This window comes from Lagenorhynchus albirostris, chromosome 11 (genome assembly GCF_949774975.1).
Source record: "Lagenorhynchus albirostris chromosome 11, mLagAlb1.1, whole genome shotgun sequence".
In the NCBI taxonomy this organism is placed as follows: domain Eukaryota; kingdom Metazoa; phylum Chordata; class Mammalia; order Artiodactyla; family Delphinidae; genus Lagenorhynchus; species Lagenorhynchus albirostris.
In genome coordinates, this window is record NC_083105.1 from 21484336 (window position 1) to 21511264 (window position 26929).

General features: G+C 36.6%; 1 protein-coding gene across 3 annotated transcripts in view; it reads right to left on the minus strand.

Moving 5' to 3' along the window:
* Positions 1–26929, minus strand: part of SCYL2 (SCY1 like pseudokinase 2) — a 58411-nt gene that overhangs the window by 21156 nt on the left and 10326 nt on the right. For 2 of the 3 annotated variants that reach the window (XM_060164813.1, XM_060164811.1), the window contains exons 2-8: positions 21312–21516; positions 11495–11652; positions 9886–9939; positions 5661–5805; positions 2842–2991; positions 1408–1629; positions 496–612 (exon numbers count right to left, since the gene is read on the minus strand). In XM_060164813.1, coding sequence (XP_060020796.1) covers positions 496–612; positions 1408–1629; positions 2842–2991; positions 5661–5805; positions 9886–9939; positions 11495–11652; positions 21312–21488 — 1023 coding nt within the window. In that variant the 5' untranslated portion in view covers positions 21489–21516. The remainder of the gene's footprint in view (positions 1–495; positions 613–1407; positions 1630–2841; positions 2992–5660; positions 5806–9885; positions 9940–11494; positions 11653–21311; positions 21517–26929) is intronic. The other variant, XM_060164812.1, reaches the window with a different exon arrangement.

A 26929-nucleotide genomic window follows, 5' to 3' on the forward strand; every position in this document is an offset into this window, starting at 1 on the left:
CCCATGAGCCACAATTACTGAGCCTGCGCACCTGGAGCCTGTGCTCCACAACAACAGAGGCCGCGATAGTGAGAGGCCCGCGCACTGCGATGAAGAGTGGCCCCCGCTTGCCACAACTAGAGAAAGCCCACACACAGAAACGAAGACCCAACACAGCCATAAATAAATAAATAAATAAACAAATAAACATTAAAAAAAAAATCCATTGGTTATATGAGTGAATTTGAAGGCTATGAATTCTTGGGGTGTCTAGAACTTCTGCATGCCTAACTGTAACTATTAGGTCTCTTTATTTTAAATTTTAAACTTTATATCAGAGCACTTACCTGCATAAATTGTTTAACTCTTTAAGATTAAAAGAAGATGAATATTTAATACATTCAAGAATACAGATGTTATCTGGGGACTATATCTGATTAAATCTTCAGATGCATTTAATCAACTTTAACTCATTTTTTGTCCCTCCATCTAAGGCAGGAATTCATATGCACTCACCTTTGTCATTTGATCTGCATCTGGTCTGACAGTTGGAGTTACGTTTAACAGTAGTTTTACATGCTCACGGACTTCCTCAGGTATATTTGTAAGTGAACTAGATCCTAAACGACTCAACTTCAAAAGAGTAATAATGTTAAATATGAATATAAAATATTCAAAAGATACACATTTCTACTGTCAATAGTCCACTTAAGAAAACTTTTTGAGGGACTCCCCTGGTGGTGCAGTGGTTAAGAATCCACCTACCAATGCAGGGGACATGGGTTTGAGCCCTGGGCCAGGAAGATCCCACATGCCACGGAACAACTAAGCCCGTGTACCACAACTACTGAGCCTGCGCTCTAGAGCCCATGAGCCACAACTACTGAGCCCGAATGCCACAACTACTGAAGCCCAAGAGCCTAGAGCCCGGGCTCTGCAACAAGAGAAGCCACCACAATGAGAAGCCCGCATACCGCAACAAAGAGTAGCCCCCGCTCACTGCAACTAGAGAAAACCGACGCGCAGCAACGAAGACCCAATGCAGCCAAAAATAAATAAAAAATAAATTAAAAAAAAAAAAAACTTTTTGAAATTTACTAAAAAATATATTTTTAGATTGAACAAAGGGCTAATTCTACTGTTGCAAGATAATTAAAACCATCTTTAATACCTGAAATTGTCTCTATTCCTAAAACAAAACACCCAGTATTTTAGACCATATTTCAATTTTCACTCTAGTAAATAAATGCCATGATTAAAGTTGTAGTAACAAATATTAATCCTAAGAATTACTTTTGTTAAGTTGACTTTATGAAAACTTAAAATATGAGACACTCATCTCAGTTTAGAGAATTTTCTGAACATATTTTGGAAAAAACCAAACACTTAATACATTTTTAATGCAAGAAAATGTTTAAAGGCAAATACCTGATCCAACTGTCTACTGAAACTCTTGTAAATATCTTGCTTGTTAACTTCAAATATAGCTTTCCCTTTATTAAATACAGCATACATGACAGTTCCTAAAGAGTACATATCACTGGCTGTTTCACAGCTCACAGAAAGTATGTATTCAGGAGCCAAATATTCAGGATTTGGAAGACACAATGATGGTAAATTTGGGTCCCATTCTTTACATGGAAACTTAGGCTATAAAAAGACAGAAAAGGGATTACATAGATTAAATAGTTAAATTAAAGCAAACCACTGTCAAGTAGTAACAATTTAGTTTTAAATTCATACTCAGTCATGCAAGGAAAAATGTCACCATCACTTTCAATTCTAAATTTCCCCAAATCCCAGAACTAGAAAGTGCATGAAACAAGTTAAGAGATAAGAATAAGAACTCTTATAACTTTGAGATTATTGGCACTCTCTCCCAGAAGACAAATTATCACTACACTATACAATGCATTATGAATATGGAAAGGTCTGGCCTATGTTTTCTGATACACAGGCTTCAAATTTATGAGTTCAAATAGATTATTGTTTGAAACCTTGTTCTTTCACCAACTAGCTATGTGATTTAGTTAACAGGTTCAAAGGGATGTTGTAAGATAAACAAAAGTATAGAAAACAGAGCCAGCACAGTGCCTGATGCATAGTATGTACTCAACCAATACTAATTCTTTCTGCTTCCCTTAAAAATGTTTACTTAAATTAGAAATGTATTTTAGGTCAAAGCATGGTTGTTAAAGGTAACAACTATACTGTAAAAATTTGAAATATTGCAGTGTTTTCCTAAGTATAAATAGGCAGGTTTCATAATCACTAAGTAACAGGTGCTTTTTAACCAGAAAGACTGGGTTTAAATCCTAGCTCTACCACTTACCACTTGCCTAAACTTAGGCAAATTATTTTATTCTATGAGTCTAACTTACTCATCTGTATTATTCCCATACCTCACTGAGTCGTTGTGAGGATAATAAGTAAATACACAAGAAGTGTTCAGAAAAGCGCTTCAATAAATGTTACCCATTATTATCACTGCTATTGTTATCATGCTCCTTAAAGAAGATTCTGTGATCCAATAAACTGGGGAAACACTGCTAGAGATTCACAATGTTTGTTTGTGTATCTGACACTCTGAGGGAAAAAAATCTACTTAACCCAATAGTGCTCAAATTTGCTTAACTCTAGTACTTTCTTCTCAAGTAACATTACTGAGGAATTAATGAGCTAAATATTCATAGGTACAATGAACACTAGAAATTTTCTATAAAGCTATACATTTAAACATACCATTGTACCACATAGCCTATTTCTACACATTTATCAGGCTTATAAATTCTCTAATCTATTTCAGATGCAATCACAAATTTCCAGAGCTTTAAAAAATGAGAAGAATAAAACCTTCATTACCTCTTGTTCGGAAGGATTGGTCGATGATACACAAAAATCAAAGCCCATTATTTTCCAGGCTCCACTTTTATTCAAAATTATATTTTCAGGTGTAACATTTCCATGAACCATTTTCACACTGCTATGCAAAAATGACAATCCTTCAGAAACCTGTAAATGGAAATAAAAGACATTTTTAATAAAACTCCTTTCAATTACAATAATAAATCTCATAATAATCAAATTTGCTGCTTCTCCCAATAAAAATTTTTTACACGCCAGGTAACAATTAAATTTCATAAATGCAAAAGTGTAGATATTCTCAGTTGCCAGAGCATTCTAAGCATTAGCAAGAAAAACCCAATTGTAAAAACAGAGGACAACTATTTATTAAGTTCCTTTCTATACGCACAAAAGCAAAAGAAAAGACAGTAATAAAAGCACTTTGCTACCCAAATTTATTCAGTTCCTGAATTCGAAAAGCAAGAGAATCTTTGGTTTCTTACTTAAAGACAGTAAATATCAAGAAATACCTTTGTCAATTTGATTCTAATTCTTAATATTTTTATATACTTATACTTCATATTGAAATTAAGTTTTTCTGAATAGCATTGTACTCAGTTTTCAAACATTAACTGATATTCCCTCATTCTCACACTGGATTAATATTTGGTAATTTTATATTTGTGCCTGAGATTACCATGGAATTTGTTAACAAAAAGTGAAAACTGGATTTGAAAGGGCTAACCGTACAAAGTATGCCAGTTCCTCAAAAACTTAAAAATAGAATTACCATAGAATCCAGCAATTCCACTTCTGGGTATATCCCAAAAAGAACTGAAAGCAGGGTCCTGAAGAGATATTTGTTCACCCATGTTCATAGCAGTATTACGATAACCAAGAGGTGAAAGCAACTCAAGTGTCCATCAACGAATGAATGAATAAACATAATGTGGTAAATACATACAACAGAATATTATTCAGCCTTCAAATAGGAAAGAAATTCTGACACACGCTACCACATGGATGAACCTAGAGGATATTATGCTAACTGAAATAAACCAGTCACAAAAAGAAAAATACTGCATGATTCCACTTATATGAGTAGTCAAACTAATAGAGACAGAAAGTAGAATGATGGTTGCTAGGGGCTGGGAGGTATGAGAGGTGGGGTGTGGGGAGTTATTGTTTAATGAGTACAGCTTAAATTTTGCAAGGTGAAAAGAGTTCTGGAGATGGATGGAAGTGATGGTTGCACAAGAATGTGAATGTACTTAAACTGTACACTTAAAAATGGCTAAGATGGCAAATTTTATGTTATGTGTATTTTACCACAATTAGAAAATATATACTGTTAAGAGAATAAGATAAGCCACAGACTAAGAGAGAATATTTTTAAGTCATGTATCTGACAAAGAACTTGTGTCCACAATATATAAAGAAATCTCAAAACTCAATAACAGAAAACAAACAACCCATTTAAACAATAAGCAAAAGATCTGAACAGACATGTCACCAAAAAAGACACTCAGATGGCAAGGAAGCATATAAAAAGGTGTTCAACATCATTATTCATTAAGGAAATGCAAATTAAAACTCCAATGAGATACCACTGCACACACACTAGAATGGCTACAATTGAGGGAATTCCCTGGCGGTCCAGTGGTTAGGACTCCATGCTTTCACTGCCGAGGACCTGGGTTCAATCCCTGGTCAAGGAACTAAGATCCCACGAAAAAAAAGAATGGTTACAATTGAAAGGGCCAACCATACCAAGTTTTGCAAAGATGTGAAAAAAATGTAACTTTTATACACTGCAATGGGAATGTAAAATGGTACTACCATTTGGAAAACAGTTTTTCAGTTTCTTAAAAAATAAAATATACACATACCATTTGACAGCCATTCCACTCCTAGGTAATTAACCAAGAGAAATGAAAGCATACGTCCATACAAAAACTTGCATATGAATGTTCATAGCAGCTTTATTTGCAATAGCCCAAAATTGGAAACAACCCAAATGATCAACAACAGGTGAATGAATGAGCAAACTATGATATACTACTCAGTAATAAAAGAAGTATTGATATACACAACTATATGAATGAATACCAAAATAATCAGATTGATTGAAAGAAGCCAGGCCAGAAAAAGAGTACATATTGTATGATTTCATTTACAAAATTCTAAAAATACAAACTGATTTAGTGACAGAAAGTAGTCAGTGGCTTCCTGGGGTGAGAGACAGAAGACAGCAAGGAGCAGGAGGGGAGGACCGGAATGGGTATGAGGAAACTTTGGAAGGTCCATATGTAAATTGTTTTGATTGTAGTGATGGTTCCACCTATAAACTTAAAAAACTGTATATTTTAAACATGTGAAGTTTATTGTATGCCAATTAATTATACCTTAACAGTACTGTTAAAAATAATGAATAAAATGATCTCTGCCCCCCAAAAACAAAGAATCTACTGTATCAATTCACTCTCGAAAGCCAAAGATATTTTGGTAAGCAGGGGAAGGAAAATCAGAAAAAGTGGATGGACTTAACGGATGCACTGTGAAGGTTTACAATTCAAAAACATTAAAAAGGAACCACCACATCCACCAATCAACAAGTGCTCTTCTCCAAAGGTTACTAATGTTATGTTTCATACATTAAAAAGATAGTTTAAGCCTAACAATAAACTGTAGAAAAATTCTAGAACATAGAAATAATTTTTAAATTACTGAGAAGATCTAAAGGTTTACATAAAGCAGTTTATACAGCTAAATTTGAAATGGCTAAAAACAATTTTGAAGGAAAATATTCTATCCACATGATGAATAAAAATACATACCTGAAGCAAACCATATTTAGTTTCTACATCATAAAGTTTATAATCCTTAATGTCTGGAGATACAGGGGAAGGTAGATTTTCCCAGTTACCCAGAACATTGGCTAAGCTGGCAAAAACTGGTTCCGTACAAAATGCCAAGCAATCCCTGTTTTAAAAAAGAAAAATATTAGTGGTCCTATTTAACTATCAACAAGAAGGTGGACAATTTTAGATTTATTTTCAGCATTAATATAACACACTTAGGCCAATAAAGCAAAGTCAGGAAGCTTTGTATATGAATTCCACTGGATAAATCATTCAGTCTTTTAAGTGTTATAACAGCTGTGATACATTTTTTAAATTTAAAAAGTCAGGAAATAAACATTATATCAACTGTGCATTTTGAATGATTGATATTCTTTATGGAAAACCAATGAATTAATTTAACATACTGTTACATTATACCTATGATATTACCCTTATTTCTAAGGCTCTAAATCTCAGAATATGCTCAAAGGAACCTGTAGATTTCCCACAGACACCTCTGGAGCAATGAATCAGGAAGAGGGACAGGGCATAGCTCCAGCTCCCACAGGACGGTCACTTTTTTTTTCACTGTTAAGAGCAAACACCTGGGTGAGGGAAGGGTCCTGAATTACGTCTCTTGGGACCTTTGTGAGCTGTTGGAACCCTGGAAGGGCGCATCATTTTTGCATCTCTAGGACTGTCTTTTGCTCCTGTAAACAATGTGAAAACCCTTTTGTTCTTGCTTTGGGAAACATGGCATCCTGTGGTGTCTTCTAGGGCAGGGGTCCCCAACCCTCAGGCCGCGGTCTGTTAGGAACCAGGCCGCACAGCAGGCGGTGAGCAGCGGGCCAGGGAGCGAAGCTTCATCTGCCGCTCCCCATCGCTCGCATTACCTCCTGAACCCCCCCCCACCCCCGTCCATGGAAAAACTGTCTTCCACGAAACCAGTCCCTGGTGCCAAAAAGGTTGGGGACCACTGTCCTAGGGTACTTTGCAAGCCCTGATGTCCACTTGTCCTCCACAGCACATTGCCAGGACAGGCATGCCATGTGTGTGCTTGGTGCGGAGGAGGTGGGGGGGTGGCGGCGGGGGGGGGGGTTCCTGTTTCCGGGTGGGTGAGTAGGAGTGACTGTGGAGCCTGTGTGCAGAGGATCAGCAGGGCTTCCCCAGGTTGCTGAGGGGCAGGACGTGTCAGGAGATGTGACGTCCTGGCCAGAGCACGGCCACATGGACACACCTGGAGCTCGGGGAGCTCCCTGGCAGGAGGTCCATGTGGAAAATCTCAGGACCGGGCAGTCAGGTCCAGATGCCAGTGGGAGTGACTAGCCTGATGACTACTTCAATCTCAGAGCACCTTTGCTTTTATCTATTTTATGTATCATTTTTAAAGGTGTCACAAGTTTCCAATTTTTTAAATTACTGTTCTTTTTTTTTTTTGGCTGTGCCACACAGCTTGCGGGATCTTAGTTCCCCAACCAGGGATCGAGCCGGGGCCCTCAGCATTAGTAACATTCAATAAGCCTTCAATAAGTCTAATAGAGTAATGACCAAGGGCTCAAGCTCTGAATACAAATACCCAACTTCAAGTCCCAGCATCTCTATTCCTTGTTGGTGACTTTGGACACTTTGAGCCTCACTTTGCCCATTTGTAAACTGGTGATAAAAGACCACCTTGAAAGGTTACTGTAAAGATCAAATGAGCAAATGCATATAAAATACATAGCATGTTGACTAAAATGTAAGCTCAGTAAATGTTTACAATTGCTATTGTAATTACCAACTGTCTGAGATTCAAGTCCTAACATTTTGGACTTTGGCTTAGGCTCTGGCAATGAAGAACTACAAGGCAGTGCGGTAACAAAGCTATACCTAGCCTCTGCACCTGGACAGTAACTGTTTAATGGCAAATATGCCTTTTGCTGTTCTGTCAGTAATACTTGAGTTACTTTTCTTTCACTTTGAACCCATTTTTCAAATGAAAGCATATGCAGAAGTTCAATATGTATGAGTGATAAAGACAGAGCTGCTTAGGTTGAAGAAGAAAGTTACACTGTCCTCCCTGCTCAGTTATCAATAAAGATGATGATCTTGATCGTGTTCTTGACTCCCACACTAAGCTCATTAACACAGTGGACTCAGGCTTTCGTTTGCTGAACTGCACTGGAGGAAAACTGCTCAAAAACCCCTTAGTCTTCTCTACAGTTTCCAATGATTCCCAGGACTCGTTTATTTTAGCAACTCTTATTTTTTTCCTTTTCTGTCTTGTCCCCAAAATCATCCTTGGTCATATCAATATTCGTAAGATTATTCTTCAAGCTTGAAGGCCTTATTATCTTTCATGAATATTTATTTCCATCATCATTACAAACAGTTACACACCAGAAGGGCTAAATCCTCTCTCAAGGACCACCTCCCCCAACCGCAGCTGTTTACTAGCCATTCATCTCCCATCCTTTTACTACCACCACCTAACCTAGCTTCCCAGTATCTTTATTCAACAAATTTGAAGTATTCAGTTCTGACTACACTTTATTCCTGTCTTTCTCCCTACTACCTCAACAATAAACTATCGCCCTTACTACCCTTTACTGGGCAAACCCTTATTAACCCTGTAGGCGCCATCACAGGTTTCTTTTACTCTCTTGCTTATGTCGTAAGCTGAAGGAAAAAATAGAAAACCCAAGTCTCTGTAGACTCATAGCCTAAAGATACATAGTATACTTTATTTAACCTCGCTCTTTTTATTTTTCAAGAACATCCCTTCATAGCCCTCTTATATTAACTCCTCATTCCATTAACTCCTTATTCCTTTACCTACTACTCATCTATTATCCACGTTCTATCTTGAAAAAGTAAAGTTCATCGAACATGAATGATCTCATTTCCCTACACTTTACCTCAGTATATTAGTGATTTGCAACTATCCTCCTGAAATTTCCTTTGAGTTCCTCCTATGGGACTTTATTCACATAATGATGTCTTCTCTGCTGGGTTCCTTTCTAGCTTCCAAACTGCCATCCTACTGAAATTACTGAATATCACTAACAACCTCTCACTAGTCAAATGCAATGGATTCTTCTTAGTCCTTATTTCCTTTTTATTTGGTGGTCCCCAGTGTTAGGGAGTCCTTTCTTCCCTCCTTTGGCTTCCATAACATGTTGCCAATTTTTCTCCTGTCATACGACATGATCCTTCCAATTTCTTTTGCTGGCTCTTCTTTCCCCTCTACATTTCAAGTTCTGTCCTCACTACTCTGCTCTTTTGACTCATGCTCTTGAAATTCATTTTTTTTTCATGGTTTTAATTACTACCTATATTTTACTCACCCCCATATACATCACCAACTCTGAACTTTCACCTGGATTACTTTTCTTTTTATTTATTTATTTAAAGAATTTTTTTGATGTAGATCATTTTTAAAGTCTTTATTGAATTTGCTATAATATTGCTTCTGTTTTATGTTTTGGTTTTTTGGCCCTGAGGCATGTGGGATCTTAGCTCCCCAACCAGGGTTTGAACCCGCACCCCCAGCACTGGAAGGCAAAGTCTTAACCACTGGACTGCCAGGGAAGTCCCTGGATTATTTTCTATAGCACATTTCTTTTGGATGATTCCAGTGTCATCTCCACATTATTAAGTCATTAAAAACCAGAAGTTATTTTTTTCCTTCCCTAAAGGGTTCCTATTTCTATCAATGCTACTGCAATTTTTACAACCTATCAATGAAAATGCCTCAAAGTAATCTTTGAATTATCTCTCTTCATGAACGCCAAAAAAGCCCTAGTCCTATAATATTTAAATCACTATAAAAGAAGCTGCAGGGACAAAGAAAGATATAAAACACTGGCCTTTCTCCCTTCAAGAGACTTAAAACGTAATGATGAAATACAAGTTAGGGACTTCCCTGGTGGCGCAGTGGTTAAAAATCCACCTGCCAATGCAGGAGACACAGGCTCGATCCCTGCTCCGGGAAGATCCCACATGCCACGGAACAACAAAGCCCGTGAGCCACAACTACTGAGCCCATGTGCCACAACTACTGAAGCCCACGCGCCTAGAGCCCATGCTCCGCAACAAGAGAAGCCAACGCAATGAGAAGGCTGCGCACCGCAACGAACAGTAGCCCCCGCTCACCGCAACTAGAAAGCCCACACGCAGCAACGAAGACCCAATGCAGCCAAAAATAAGTTAATTAATTAAATTTTTAAAAAAATCCTACTTTATCCTCAGTCGGCTAAATATTGAGTCACCATATGAGCCAGCAAGTTGGCTCCTAGGTTGTACACCCAAGGGAAATGAAAACGTATGTCCACACAAAAACTTGTACACAAATGTTTACAGCAGCAGTATTCATAAAAACCAAAAAGGAGAAACAACTCAAATGCCCATCAACTGATGAACAGGTAAACAAAATGTGCTATATTCATACAATGGAATATTAAAAAAAAAAAAGAAATACAAGTTAAAATAACAAAGGTGGGTAGGTTCTGATAGGTGACACTATAACTACTGACAGAAAACACTCTAGAGGAAATAGCACAAACAAGCATGGAGTCAGGAAAGCTCAGGACAAGTGTGACCAACAAAACTTAGTCCACTTTGAGATAGAGGGTTCATAATAGTGAGTGTTATGTAAGAAGACAACAACTATAATCTTCTTCTGGGTTTATTTAAACAAAGAAGGGCAGTAAAATATTATCATGATAAGAGACATAAAATAAGTATATTTCTGGGTAGGCACAGCATAGGCTCAGGAATCAGGGTGCCATAACTATGTGGCTTATGTAGTAGCAGCTCCAATCCTCAGTTCTTCTATATAGTTGTTGAGAATTAAATAAGTTAAACAAATACAAAAAATTTAGTACAGTTTTTCACATGGTAAACATTAGATTTTTTTCTTTTAGGTTCAAAGAAAAGATCTTGTGTCTTTGGGGGAAGTGAGTAAGTGACAGTGGGTTACTAAGATTCTAAAGTAAGAACTATGTAGAAATCCAAAATATAAAATAGATAAAAACCAAACTGTCCTGGTTGAAGGGAGATGGGAAGCCTGGGCCCCTGCCAGCTAGGTTCCTCCCCCTGCCTCTTCTTTCCCTATCCTTAAAATCCTAGGGTCCACAGAATGCATTGGCAAACCATTTGGTTAAGATCTGATTTAAGAGAGGGGAATACAGTCTGCTAAGTAGGAAGGAAGGAATAAATTAGGGGTTATGAGTAATGTGGAAAAGATTTATATAGCTGGGTATCTAAAGGAGTTATTGAAAGCACCAAGGCTTGAGGATCCAGTTAAGATTACACAACATAAATTCTGTTTTCTTGTCATTCTCAGCAACAGTTCCCAAGCTCATTTTGAGAAAAAGAGATAGTAGAGTAACTGAGGACTATGGACTGACATACTGGACATAGTAAAAGGTTAAACGTCCAGTACTACCTGGAATACACATAAAAATAGCCTCTGAATATTGAATCAATGAAAAGGGGGCAATGAATTCTAGCAAATTAACAAGAAAAATTACTTTCAGGCAGGGACTGTATTCTATACTTCTCTCGCATCTTCCATTTGGACTGCTGTAGTCTTGAACATAGAGTAAGCAAATACAGACTCATGGCAAATGTGAAGAAAACTTTTATTAATATTTCAAAAAGAGACATATACATAGAATATGCAAATAAATTTCAAAGAAGTAACTAATCCATAAGAACTCAACACTCAGTTGATAAGAACTTTTCACTGACAGTATACTGTATAGATAGATTTCAAACATAAAGTTTTTTTTTAAAAAAACTATTTGTTTAGGAAGTCTCTTATGTAAGTTTTCATAAAAATTTACCTGGATTCTTCTAAAGGATGCTGGACAGTAAGAAGTCGAGGGTGTCGTAGTCGAGTTAACTGTTGGACTCCTCGTTTTAGAGAATCGATGATTTGATCCTTTTCAAATTTTTGATATTTGTCAATCAGCTTTTTATCAAAGACAAAAACAGCTACTTCCTAATGAAAGAAATGTGTAACTAATTAATCAAGAATATATAAAAGCAATAAAATTTTATTTGAGTGTCACAACAGTCTACAAAGAGAAATAACTAAAAACGGTGCATTTTAGCACCATTGTAATACTTTTCTGATATTAAAAAGTTGGTTTCTTCATAATTACCAAAGTTAAATATTTTTAGAGTTATAAGACTAAGAACCCTCATCTAAGGAGAACATAGGAAAATCTCCATCTTTCAACTCTGGTATCAGAGATACACACAAACTGTGTAATGTGTTGTCTCCTATGTAGTAATTTCTTATTTTACTGGAATTCAAATAAAAGTTAAAATGTTAAAAAATTCAAAATGCTTTTCATAGTGATAACCCTGGATTATACTACAGAATCTTGAAATACTTTTTAAAAGAAACGTCTTATATGTCAGGGAGTGCTTATTTATACAAAAACTCAATTTGTAAGCATCTTTTACATAGGAATAACCCATACTCTTTCTCTCTCTCCTCTTCTTAAGGGCAGTAACTGGGAATGGTTACCAGCACGGGAAACTGCTCCCCTATCGTCTCTCTGAGATCAGTCACAGCTTATTTTATACTACTAAAATCACACAACCTCCTTAACCACCTTCTCTCTTTCATTCTCTCTCAGTTGCACAAAGAGAACAGTTCCCATCAAGTTACCTAATCTTAACAAATCAGTCAAAAAATAGCCGTACTGATAGATGATATATTACAACTGTGTAATACATCAGTGATGCTGCTAGCTCTCCATCATAAATGCAAAGAAAACTGATAAAGTTGGAAGTAAAATTAGCAAAGAATCAATGGTAGCCCTCCAAAATTCTATGGAAGATTTTGAATGACTCTTTCAGAGCTCTGTGTCTCTTTCAAATGCTTTTAATTAAACCTACTACTACTCAACTATCTTTGAGTTGATACCAAGACAGTATCTTTCCATTTTATTGCTGTTCTCTTCTAATTATTTTTGCTACATTATGATTACTGCCTTCACAAGTTAGCCTGGCAACCTATTTACATAACGGAGATTCACTGCAGAAATCCAAATCAGTAAATTCCTCAAAACACAACTTGTTTTAAGTTGGAGCCTCCTTAGACATATATAGATAAGTTAAGGATTTTAGAGGATTGAGGCTCTGAAAAGTTATAACGTAAAGGGACTACATTAGTAACTCAAATTGAACACCCTATTCCCCAAGCATCTGTGTACTTTTTAGGAATTATTCCACTCTTCACAGCAACCCATGAGACAAGTTATTATCCTCACTTCACACATGAGGACACTGTGGAAAAGATAAACATATTATCTAAGATCTCACAATTGGTAAGATGAAGAATCAAGATTCAAACCCAGTCAGTCCAGCTCTAGGGGTCACTTTCTTAGCCAATACACCATTCTGTCTCCCCAGAAATAACAGGGCCAATAAATAAGACCCTAGTAAAACATGATATATGCCTTCAGTAAAACTATTTGCGTGAGAGCTTTAAATAGCACTCATATATATACTGCCTTCACAAGTTAACCTGGCATATACATATACACATACACACACACAAACACAAAATATTAGCTCTTTTGATCATTTTGAGACACAGAACAGGAGCTAAGAGAATTATGTAATATTAACTTGAACTAAAAACAAATGACCTACAAGTTCAAGTTCCCACCTCACTATTCATGTGTACAATTTTTAGTAAGTGTTCCAACATATTTTATAAATGCATCTGATTTAAATGTGTTTATTTTTTCAAGATGTTTTAAGTCTTTAAAAAAAGATTACATGAAGTAACTTCTGAGCTCCTACAGATTCACCATTCTAAAGGCAGAACACTACAGTTCATAAAGAAAAAAAACACAACTCTCTCTGACATTCATTTATTGTTTTAGGTCAAAAATGAAAGATTCCTACATAGATCAGAACAGGTTATCAACTATCTTAAAAATATTTTCTTTGTTCGGGGCTTCCCTGGTGGCGCAGTGGTTGGGAGTCCGCCTGCCGATGCAGAGGACACGGGTTCGTGCCCCGGTCCGGGAAGATCCCACATGCCGCGGAGCGGCTGGGCCCGTGAGCCATGGCCGCTGAGCCTGCGCGTCCGGAGCCTGTGCTCTGCAACGGGAGAGGCCACAACAGTGAGAGGCCCGCGTACCGCAAAAAAAAAAAAAAAAAAAATTTCTTTGTTCGGATCAGTTAATTAAAATTAACCAACGTCAACAAAGTAATGACTAATTAACTAACCTTTAGGCCTCATACTGACTCCTTAAAAGAAAACTCTTAGCCTGCACCTTGAAACCTTTCAACAGAATAGACTATCATCTAATTTCTAAATTTGTCTTTCCTCTACTACTTCACTATACTACTCCCTCTGCTAACACATATCACTTGTATAAAAATCCTATCCGTCTATACCTATATGTATATTACAAGCTTCTTGAAGAAAGAAACCATGCCATAAGTGTCTCTGTACCCACCACAGGATCTTCACCTAAAAGATACTCAGATGTTCATTGCCTACTGATGGTCAGTAAAGATAAGCAACTACTTGAAGCATTTCATTATCATGTTGAATTAAAACCGTTTTCAACTTTTCATTATGAAAATTTTCAAATATACAAAAAAAATGAGGTAGTGCAATCATCCAATATATCTTCCACTTAAGATTCAACAACTGTTAACGCTAATTAAAATGTGAGGCCCTTTTTGCAAAATTACAAATAATACCAAATATAAAATAATGTAAGCAACATTTGGCACTCTATTGTTTATTCACTTAATATTTTTTAAAATACATTGGCAAAGAGAGTTACCCATAAATAAAAAGTATTTTTCTCAATAGCCTATCTTTAAACAGAAAAGGATATGAAATAAATTATCTTTTCTAAAAATTAATATTTGTCATAATGGAGGCTGTCTTTTGATATAGACCTAATTTATAATTTTTAAAAGCTACTTTGCTTACTATAACTACAAAGTTGAACTCTCACTGAAAACAAGATAATTTAAGTAATAAAATCTGAGTTAGTATACACCAATGTATCTAGGATTCCCTAATAGCAATCATGAACTCCACTAACCTATTCCTCAGAGCTACCAGAGATGGTTTTTGAAACATAGACATTCCCTGAAATCCTTTATTTTATGGGCCTTTCAGGACTGGCTGGTGGTAACTCCAAGCATCATGTTCTTCTTTTTTTTGTGTGATTTTGGGACAATGTTCCTTTCTCAAAACAATAAAACAAAATATAAGTTTTTATTTAGATTAAGTTAAAAATAAGTTGAGATGACTGAGAGATAACAAGATATACTCCTTAAAATTACTAGATAGTCTATGATCATTTTTGATCTAAGCAACTTGACTAGCACATTCACCTTTGCACAATGGTTTCCTTTACATTAAAGCTGTTAATATTTTAGAATTTAACTATTTATAATAATTTAATTATGCCTCTGTCTACACAATATTAGCAAGCTTTACCCCATGGACACTGGCATCTAAAATAACATAATGTAAATTCTGTAATAAGGAAGGGACTGTGTCCAAGCCTACATGTAGTAGAGTGGATAAATATGAATAGGTAAATTTTTACTGCATGATTTTAAAAAATTGATCAATCTTTATTATCCTCATATGAATAGCAATTTAACTGGGGGTGTTACGAAGCTTATGAAGCAAGGCAAAAGAAATAGGCCAACAAGTATGACTTTTAAGGCAAAATAAGACTGAAGTTGCCTTATTTTTTTAAAAAAGAACTACTCCAAAGCTGGATAAAAAAGATCGTAATAAATGTGGGACACTAGAAGACTCCTAATAAATGTTAAATCCATTTGAAGAGTAGTCACCTGGCAACACAGAATCTTGTGTCAAGATAAACAGAAATGCTTAATAAATAAATGCATGAATAGCCTGAGAACCAGGCAAAATTTTATATATAAACATACACACACGCACACGTATTTTTTAAAACATTTTCCCCCCAAATAAATCCCTTGGCTTGACATAGCAGAGTTGAAAGAGATTTCAAAATGTTGAGCTATTCTTCTACTTGAAAAGAAGTAAAAGTTATATATACAGGTGGGACAGAAACTATTTATGTAGTGCTTTTATTACAAATTATTTAAATATATAGCAGCCTTTATAGTTATAGTATTCCTATCTAACAGATACGGTGATGGTATTTCAATTTTAAAGGACATATATATGAAGCAAGCGTTTCTCACATATATACAGTTTGACCAAAAAAATTTCCCTTTAATGACTTGTTTAAATAAAGTCTAATTAAAAATTAGAAAAGCTAATGAAATCCAGTGCAGGGCATTTGTCTCAGAAATCTCTCTTAAATATTCTTTAAAAAGGAAATAAGGATATATTTGAAAAGAGTGTCTATGTTTATAAAACCATTTTAGTCCTAAATATGCTACTCTGTAGAAAGACTAAGTCAGTTTCAAAGCTATAAGAGAAATACAGCAGCATAAACTCTAAGCCTAGCAACTATCTACTAGACATTATAAAAGTTCAAGAGGTAGGGGAGCAGGAAATATTTCACTGAATTTTCAAAAATTAAATAGCCCTTTTTAGTTCAAAAGACTAACTATGGAAAGGTTTGGGCAGAGATGTGGAGATCTATAACTGCTGGTGGATGTGTACATTGGCACAAACACTCTGGAAAGCTTTTTGGCACTGAACAGATACATACACTATTACCTAGCAATTCCATATCTAGGTAACATGTCATATATGCCAACAGCACACAACAATGTTCACAGCAGTAGTCTATATATCAATGAAAAGAAAAATTGCTATGTTCAACTACATAGATGTATTTCATGAAAATAAATTTAAGAAAAGGGAGCCAAACACAAAAGTACATGCTATGGTTCCACCTAAACAAAATTCAAAAACTGGCAAGATTATTCCTAAGTGTCAAAGGACAGGAGAGCAGTTAGCCCTGGAGAGAAGGGGCAGGGTTGGGGCGGGGGGAGGTAATAAATGTGAAGAGACATGAGTATTAGCAATGTTTTCTTGATATGGATGCTGGGTACACAGGTGTGTTCACGGTGAACATTCAAAAAGCTGCTCACTCATGATTTGTGCACTATTCCACATGTGAGTTCTTAAAAATAAGTTTATATTTTAAAAATTAGACAACTTAAATTCCCTAAATGTCACCTTGAAATGTTTTATAGCATCTCTAGAAAGACATTCTAGAAAGAGTAATGGTTAAGAACTAAGAGCTGCTTCTAAATAAACACTCAAAAAGGAAACTAAATAGCACTTGAGCCTAAATAGTAGCTTCCAGTGCTAATAAGCTGTATTTAAAGATCTATCCATTTCAACATGTTTACATGTTGTATTTGGTTAAGTTTATCTAAATAATAACTTTTAAAAATCTTAACGGCTCATTTTATATACAAAACTGGCCTAAGAAATTTATTTTACTGCAAAAAATCAACTATATACTTGTCTTGAAGATTCTTAGAATTCTTAATTTCACTTTCATAAATTATTCACTATGAGGTGTTTCTTCAATGAATGTCTTTCAAAAATAATAAAAAGCAACAGAAACTTATTTTTGGAAGCATAAAGACAGAATAATAATACAGATGTCCAATCAGGTACAATGAAGGCACAAGTAACCAGGCGCAAGTAACTTTTTATTTACCAATTCTTTATCGTGCTGCATTCCAGGTTTCATAAATATGTACTTTTTCTCATCAGTTTCGTAGGTGCTATTATTACTACTCTTCTAAGAGGTCTTCAAACATTTAGGTTAAAATGTTAAAAGTTGGGACTTCCCTGGTGGTGTAGTAGTTAAGAATCCTCCTGCCAATGCAGGGGACACAGGTTCAAGCCCTGGTCCGGGAAGATCCCACATGACGCGGAGCAACTAAGCCCATGTGCCACAACTACTGAGTCTGCGCTCTAGAGCCCGGGAACCACAACTACTGAGCCCACGCGCCACACTACCAAAGCCCGTGCACCTAGATCCCGTGCTCCACAACAAGAGAAACCACCGCAGTGAGAAGCCCGCACACCACAAAGAAGAGTAGCCCCAGCTCACCGCAACTAGAGAAAGTCCGTGTGCAGCAACAAAGACCCAATGCAGCCAAAAATAAATAAAAATAAATTTTAAAGTTAAAAGTTCTACATGATCTGAAAATTATAATTAATCATGTACTAATGTGAACTTGAAATAACCCTAGGAAAAAATACACAGATAATCTTTAAAGGGGTATGCAAACCCTAAAAAGGATTCTTTTAACTTGGAAATACTGCTGTGTTTTTTGTTGTTGTTGGGTTTTTTTGGACAATGTGAAATTATGATACTTTTTTTTGAAGATCATGTAAAAAAGTGAAATGGGGAAAAAGAACAAGATTTAAACTTTAAATGCAATGGTTTAAATATCATGGTATTTATTTCACTGCCATGTAACACAGAAAACACCTTCATATTTTTAACTATTAAAACCAGGTATGAGAGCTTCCCTGGTGGCGCAGCGGTTAAGAATCCGCCTGCCAATGCAGGGGACACGGGTTCGAGCCCTGGTCGAGGAAGATCCCACATGCCGCAACTAAGCCTGCGCTCCCCAACTACTGAAGCCCGCACGCCACAACTACTGAAGCCTGTGTGACACAACTACTGAAGCCCATGCGCCTAGAGCCCGTGCTCTGAAACAAGAGAAGCCACCACAATGAGAAGCCCACACACCGCAATGAGGAGTAGCCCCACTCACGGCAACTAGAGAAAGCCGGCGCACAGCAACGAACACCCAACACAGACAAAAACAAATAAATAAATAAATTTATTTTTTAAAAAACAGGTATGAAAATCTCCTGGCCCAAAGCCTCGTACCCGATGTTTACCTCAAAGTCAAATTTAAGATCATATATTCTACTATAAAACACAACTACAATCAAGTACACTGCATGCTAAATCAAATAAAGCTGAGAGGGTAAGAAAGATGCTTTCAGTCTCAATGTCCCTTTAAGGGGGAAGAAAACGACTAGCAGAGTATCCTTTTCCATTATTTTTCTCCCAGTTTCTCTAAAATCAGCACTGCCCAATAGAACTTTCAGTGATGATAGAAAGTTCTTTACCTGTACTGTCCAATAGGGTAATATGAGCCACATGTGGCTATGGAGCATTTGAAATGTGACTAGTCCAATAAAGAAACTGAATTTAATCTTATTAAATTTTAATTAATTGAAAAAACCATATATAGCTTATGGCTACCATATTGTATCAAGTACAGCTCTAGATTATCTATTTTCTCTGATTCCTTTTTAATAAAAATGAGGCCATTGAAAAAAGAACTAAAACTTTTCAATTAAGGGAGAAATTCAAATGAGGCTTCAGTGCCAAGAGACTTAGCTATTCCTTAAGGAATTAGCCAGCAGTCAAGACAGGATACTCAGAGTTCTAACCCTCTGAGGTTTGAAAGAGGCAAAAGAAAATTCAAAATCCACAGAGAGCAATGATATATTCTAAAACTACCTTTTTCCTCAAAGCAATAAATTTGGGGAAAAAAAGGAATACAGTTAAAGTGTCATAAGAGATCTTAGTTCCGAAGTCAGCAGTTGAGAAATGCTGTATTAATGTGTAATATCTAATTAACTAGCTATTATTTGTGCCTGGTTCTCATGTTCTATTAGCAACAACAGAAGCTCCAACATTAGAGGATTTCAGCATATGAACTAATGATATAAACACAAACACCTAGAACTCTTTTGGTTAAGGACAAAGACACTATTATGTTATCACGTCCTTAATAAACAATGCAAAATTTAGTAAATTTGGTGTTATTTCATTTTCCCTTTCTATAATTGATTATAAAAGCAATTTGTGCTGGTGTTGGAGGTTGGTCATTTATATAACTTCATGACCTCATTCATAACTTTTTAAGTAGTCAATACTCAAGAAATCATTTATTTTTTTGGATGAGCTCTTGGTGAAAGAGAAAACAATGTTCAAAAATGACCAATCGGGCTTCCCTGGTGGCGCAGTGGTTGAGAGCCCGCCTGCCGATGCAGGGGACACGGGTTTGTGCCCCGGTCCGGGAAGATCCCACATGCCGCGGAGCGGCTGGGCCCGTGTGCCATGGTTGCTGAGCCTGTGCGTCCAGAGCCTGTGCTCTGCAACGGGAGAGGCCACAACAGTGAGAGTCCCGCGTACCGCAAAAAAAAAAAAAAAAAAAAAATGACCAATCAATATTTAAGATAAAGATCAACTTTGGACTTAAAGACTTCTAACCAAATGGCAATAAAAACAAGATTTACACGTCGGATACAAACCACATACCAGCAATCTATCACAGAACCAAGATTCTTCCTTCATAAAAGGATAACCAAAGCCAATTCCGTCTTTAACATACTTCTTTGGGAAATAAGCTGGTTTTGGAAAAGTCACAATGCATACCCACAATTGTACAATTTTGATAGTCACTGGAAAATATGTGTATTAAATCCCATGTCTTAAATTTGATATGTTTCACGTATAGGGAAGTAAAAGTACTTATGGAAAGTGATTTTTCTTTTTCTCTTTTTTTTTTTTTTTGCGGTACGCAGGCCTCTCACTGTTGTGGCCTCTTCCGTTGCAGAGCACAGGCTCCGGATGCGCAGGCCCAGCGGCCATGGCTCACGGGCCCAGCCACTCAGCGGCATGTGGGATCTTCCCGGACCGGGGCACGAACCTGTGTCCCCTGCATCAGCAGGCGGACTCTCAACCACTGCGCCACCAGGGAAGCCCTCTTTTTTCTTTTCTGATTCTTCTTTTTAAAGAACATATTTCCACAAACATTTTAAACCTGGTTATTTTTCAATTCTTTAACAATTCCAACAGAAAGTTGTTAGTAAAATTTAACACTAACAATCCTCCACATTTCTAAGAACAGTCTGTTGGTCTCTTAAGTCAAATAAAAATAATAAAAATACAACTCATTCAAACTACTCTTCACTAAAAGAACAGTTTTAAAATAATTTTTAAATCAATATACCCCCAAACATACTACTGATTATATGCCACAAATGTATCCCCTGACGGTAAAAACTATAGTGTTAATAAATATGAAAAAATATTATAGAAGCCTATTTTCTATAAGGCTATAGAATAAAAGAGGGAATAAGGATGCTTAAAAAAAGAATGTTAGAAAAATTTAACTGAGTATTTTGTCGTAATGTACTGATAAAAATAAAAAGGAACATGGCAATTTTTATCCTAAAACACTTTGTTAAAAGAGGGAGGAGATATGGGGATATATGTATATGTATAGCTGATTCACTTGGTTATAAAGCAGAAACTAACACACAGTTGTAAAGCAATTATACTCCAATAAAGATGTTAAAAAATAATAAAAACCACTTTGCTAAATATTAAAATCTAATACACTCATTTGTGCAACTGATATGTTTGTCATTAAGTAAACAAAATTAAAGTACAAGATGAGATGATATATCAAACAATGTATTTGTAACAATGAGATTCAAGGACATGTTTAAAAGCATTTGTTTTTCTATGACTTCATTAGATGAAATGACAACTAAAGAACCCATTACTTTTAGCATTTCTTAACATAAAAATGCATACATGCACATTATGGTACTTATTAGCTTGTGTGTTCCTTCCAACTGGACTCTAAACTAAAACTTACCTGCTTTGTTGACTTTTTTGTGCCATTAAAAATCTTCCAAGCTAGCCCACTGCCACCACTGGCAATGTGTCGACCAACATCGAATTCTCTAGTGACAGGATTTCCCATCACAGCACTAGTGACATCAGCTGTTACTTTTGTAACAGTACTCTTCAACTTATTAAGCATGGACTCCATGGCTGCAATTCTGGGTAGTTATAGTTACCTAGACACATAGGGGGATAGGAGAGCACAGATCATTTGTTTTTACTTCTTTAAGTATTTATTCATTATTTAGTCTGAAAGCTTAATATACCCCAATGAGCAAAACAATCCTATAGAAACAAAAGCTGTATGTTAGTTTTGCCTTCAGAGAACCCAATATACTTGAATGCAAATTTAAGTCTAGGAACTGAACTGTGCTTCAACCTCAATTGTCACAGACCAATAAGAGAAAAGACATATTCACACTGACACTAACATGAATGTTGCTCAACTATATAACATGGTCCATATTATAAGACCCTTTAAGACTTAAAGGGGTGTAGAGGGTCTGAATCTTCACAGTAAAAAAAAAACTATAAAAAACCTGAAAGGCTCTAATGTTATACTAAGCAATAAATTTGTATTTCATAAACGTTTTGTCCACTGTTGAACTATGAAGTCACTTAAGAATATTTTCTAAACAAAAAGCTAAAGGACAATAACACATGAACAAGCAATAGGTAATAAAATATTTTTCAGATTTTACACATATCTGGTGATGATGGAGGAACAAACACTATATTTACCCTCCCTCCTCAACAACTGGAAACTGGACAAAATATATGAAACAAATGTTTTCAGATATTGAACAGGCAGCACAGGCCATGTGATCCCAGTGAGAAAGCAAACAAGGTGAATTCTAGGGTTGCCCCAGTTTTCTGCCTAGAGGCACACTGCAAACCATGGAGTAGACAAAGAATCCCAAGCATAGCCTAACTGAATTAAGGAGTTGAGGAAAGAAATTGGAATTCAATGATGCTGAGATGGCTGGGACTTCTGAGACAGAATTTCAAAGAGAAGGGGGAAGAAGAGAAAAAAAAAATTTTTAAGGCAAAAAAAGAGAAGGGAACAGTGCTGAAAAAGAGCTCCAGAAATTTGCAGGGGTCCCCCTGATGCTTTGTTGAATACTAAGATGCACATACATAGTGTGCAACTTCACCAGGTTGAAACGGAGCAGGACCCTATGGGGTCCTCTCAGGTACAAATACTTTCTGTGTCCCCCCATTTCTTGTTTGTAGGAAATAGGCTTCATTCAGCCCCCTTGACCTTCCCTGAGTTCCAAAGGGCAAAATCAAACAATTGCTTATCAGGGAATGGAGGGAATGCAGAAACAAAAGAGGAGGAGTCAAGAAACAATAATGCAGCCTCAGGGCAGGGTCCTGGTCCTCAAAGAATATACATAACAATACCTTTGAGTTCTTCTACAGGAACTAAGGCCCACCCCCACCCAAGTTGAGCATGAGATTCCTGGAACACCACCCTGTTACCTCACCACCAACCAAGCAGAAGAAAATCTGCACACAGTGGCAGATAAACTGGGCTGATCCCCTCCCCAAATGATTCTCCCTTTAAAAACTTTCATGATCAAGCAGAATCTTTGGAGTTGGGTTTTTGGACACCAGTCTCCCATCTCCTCAAGTTGCTGGCCTCCTGAATAAAGCACCTTTCCGTTCTTACCAGCACTTGCCTCTCAAGTATTGGCTTTCAAGCAGCAAGCAGCCGAACCTGAGTTCAGTAAGAAGGTCAGGCAAGGAACAAATAGCGAGCTGTGAGCTGAATAGTTACAGAGTTCATACAGGGCTGCAAATCTTTTAATTTTTCAAGCTAGAGTGGAGAGACCTCATTGATCACTAAAGGCATTCAGTAGAAACCCCAGAAGGACTATGCCTTGGTACAGAATAAACCATTCTTAAAGTATCCTAAACCTGCCCTACCTAACAAACTAAAAAGCTAGCCTCAAATGATCAAACTAATCATAGATTACTTAACTGCTTACCAGAATGAAACCCAATACTCATGAAATGGAGACAAAAATAATTTCAGATACTAAGCGATATAACATTCACAATGTTTAGTATGCAATCAATAATTATCAGACGTGCCAGGAAGCAAGAAAATGTGATCATAACCAAGACCAAAATCAGTCAATAAAAACAGACTCCAAAATGAGCTTATAGAATTAGCAGCAAAGATATAAAAAACTATCATATGTCCAAGTGAGACAGGAAGGAAGAGGTCAGGGGACAACAGTTAAAAGAATGACACAGCCAGCGCTTCCCTGGTGGCGCAGTGGTTGAGAATTCGCCTGCCGATGCAGGGGATATGGGTTCGTGCCCCGGTCTGGGAAGGTCCCACATGCCGCGGAGTGGCTAGGCCCGTGGGCCATGGCCGCTGAGCCTGCACTCCGCAATGGGAGAGGCCACAACAGTGAGAGGCCCGCGTACCGCAAAAAAAAAAAAAAAAAAAAAGAATGACACAGCCATTGAGGATATGACAAAAACTGGTTAGGCCCAAGATGGCAGAAGATCTGACTTCCCATAGACCTTGAGCCTCATTATATGCTCACTGTAATACACTAGAATGCTAAATGACACACCCACAGGTGCCATGACAGTTCTGAGGCTGACCATAAAAGGCCAAAAAGTGAGTGGTGGCCTAGTTCCTGGAAATCCCTGCCCCTTTCCCCAAATAGTTGAAATAATCCTCCTACTCATTAGCATAAGAAATTACCCAGCCCATAAAAATTAACAACTTCATATCCCAGGGCCGCTCTCACTTTCTGAGACAGTCCGCATTCCGCCAATTTTAATGTTTATCTATCTAAATAAACCTGCTTTCACTTTACTTTGGCTGGCTCTTGAATTCTTTCCATACAGGAAGCCAAGGACCCTCACTTGGCAGCCTGTCCTGGGACTCGCCAGAGACCTGAGACATGACTATTCTCTCGCTTCTCTCTTCTCCTGCAAAACAAGTATTTAGAGGAAAGCACGAACATAATAAAAGAAAATGGAATATTAAAAACAAATCAAATGAACACTCTAGAGACAAAGATATCTCAAATAAAAAACTCAGAGGATATAATTACCAGATTAGACAATGTAGGAAAAAAAGATCAGTGAAACCTGAATATAGAGTAAAAGGCTGGGAAAAAATAAATGAACAAAGTCTCAGTGACCTGTGGGACAATATCACAGTCTAACGTATATAACTGAATCTCAAAAATGAGGGGGAAAGGGGAAAAATAATATTCGAAAAATAGCCAAAAATTTTCCAAATTTGATGAAAACTATATAGCACCAAGAAATTCAATAAACACAAAGCAGGATGAACACAAAGAAAACCATGCCTAAACATGTCATATCAAATAGCTGAAAATCAGTGATTAAGAGAAAACTCTTAAAAGCAGCCAGAGAAAATAGGCAAATTATATACAGAGGAAAAAAGATAAGAATTTCCCCCAAACTTCTCATCAGAAACTATACTAGGGAACAGGCTGAATAGGGAAAGGCCAGGGAACAACTGAATAAGGTCTCAAAAGAGCTAAAAGAAACTGCTGACATAGAATTCTATAAGCCATGAGGGAAAGAAAAAAAAAAAACTTTCAAAAATAAATGTGAAATAAAGACTTTTTCATGAAAACCTGAGACAATTTGTTGCCACCATATATTTACTATAAGAAATATTAAAGGAAGCCCTTCAAACAGAAGGCAAATGATACCAGATGGAAATCTGAATCTACAAAATGGAGGACTCTGAAAATAAAAATTATGCAGGTTTATAAAAAATTCCTCATGTTATGTTTGAAAGACAGCTGATCATTTAAAGCAAAAATAACAAAAATCTGTTGTGCTTATAATATATGTAGAAGTAAAAATATGATAAAACAAACCAAGGATAAGAGAGGGGAAATGGAGGGAGCTTCCCTGGTGGCGCAGTGGTTAAGAATCTGCCTGCCGATGCAGGGGACATGGGTTCGAGCCCTGGTCCGGGAAGATCCCACATGCCACAGAGCAACTGGGCCTGTATGCCACAACTACTGAGCCTGCGCTCTGGAGCCTGCAAGCCACAACTACTGAGCCCATGTGCCACAACTACTGTGCTCCGCAACAAAAGAAGCCAATGCAATGAGAAGCCCGCACACCACAACAAAGAGTAGCCCCTGCTCACCACAACTAGAGAAAGCCCATGCACAGCAACGAAGACCCAATGCAGCCAAAAACAAATAAATAAATTTATAAAAAAAAAAAGAGAGGGGGAAATGGAAGTATATTTTTGAAATATTCTTATATGTGAGGTAGTACAACATCATTTGAAGGTAGACTGTGGCATATTTAAGACATATTATAAACCCCAGAGTAATAACTAAAATAATAAAGAGACAAAGCTAAAAAGCTAACAATGGAAATAAAATGCAATCCTAAAGTAAATTGAATTAATAAAAAAAAAGTAGGAAAAGAAAGGAACAAAGAACAAATGTGAAAAACAGAAAATAAATAGCAAATAATAAGTTTGAATCCAACCATATAAATAATTACATTAAATGTAAATGATTTAAAATTCCAGTTAAATGGCTGAGACTATCAAACTAGATTAGAAAAGCAAGACCCAACCGTATGCTGTTTATAAGAAACCCACTTTAAACACACTTTACAAGATGATTTAAAACTAAAAAAATGTGAAAACATACAAGCTAGAGTGGCTATATTAATAACAGGCAGAACAGGCTTCAAGACAAAGAGGGGCACTTCATAATGACAGAGTTGTCAACTCTCAAGAAGACATAACAATCCTAAACTCTCAAGAAGACATAACAATCCTATTTAGTGTACACACTAAATAAGAGAGTTTCAAAATAAATGCAGCAAAAACTGACAGAACTGAAAGAAGAAATAGACAAATCCACAAGTGTAGTTGGAGACTTCATGGGTCCTTTCTCAGTAGCAAATGGACAGATAGACCAAGTAGACAGAAAATCAATAAGGACGTAGAAGACTTGAACAACACTAACAAATAACCTGACCTAAAACACTCCACTCTACAAAAGCAGAATGCGTTTTGTTTTCATATGTACATGGAATATTCACTAAGATAGACTATATGCTGGGCCATAAAACAAGTCTCAAAATACTTAAACCTGCTGAAATAATACAAAATATGTTCATTGACCACAATGAAATTAAGCTAGAAGTCAGTGATAGATAAATATCTAGAAAAATGCAAATATCTGGAAATTAAACAATACTTCTAAATACCCAAGGGCTAAAAAAGAAATCACAGAGAAAATTTTTAAATATTTTGAAGTGAATGAAAACGAAAAATCTGTGGTATGTAGGCAAAGCAGTGCCCCATAGGAAATTTATAGCTTTAAATGTTTATTAAAAAAAAAAAACCAAAATCAATGGTATAAGCTTCTATCTTAGGAAGCTAGGAAAAAAAGAGAAAATTATACTCAAAATAAGTAAAAAGAAGGAAATAAAGAGTAGAAATCAGGTTTCCCTGGTGGTGCAGTGGTTAAGAATCCACCTGCCAATGCGGGGGACACAGGTTTGAGCCCTGGTCTGGGAGGATCCCACATGCCACGGAGCAACTGAGCC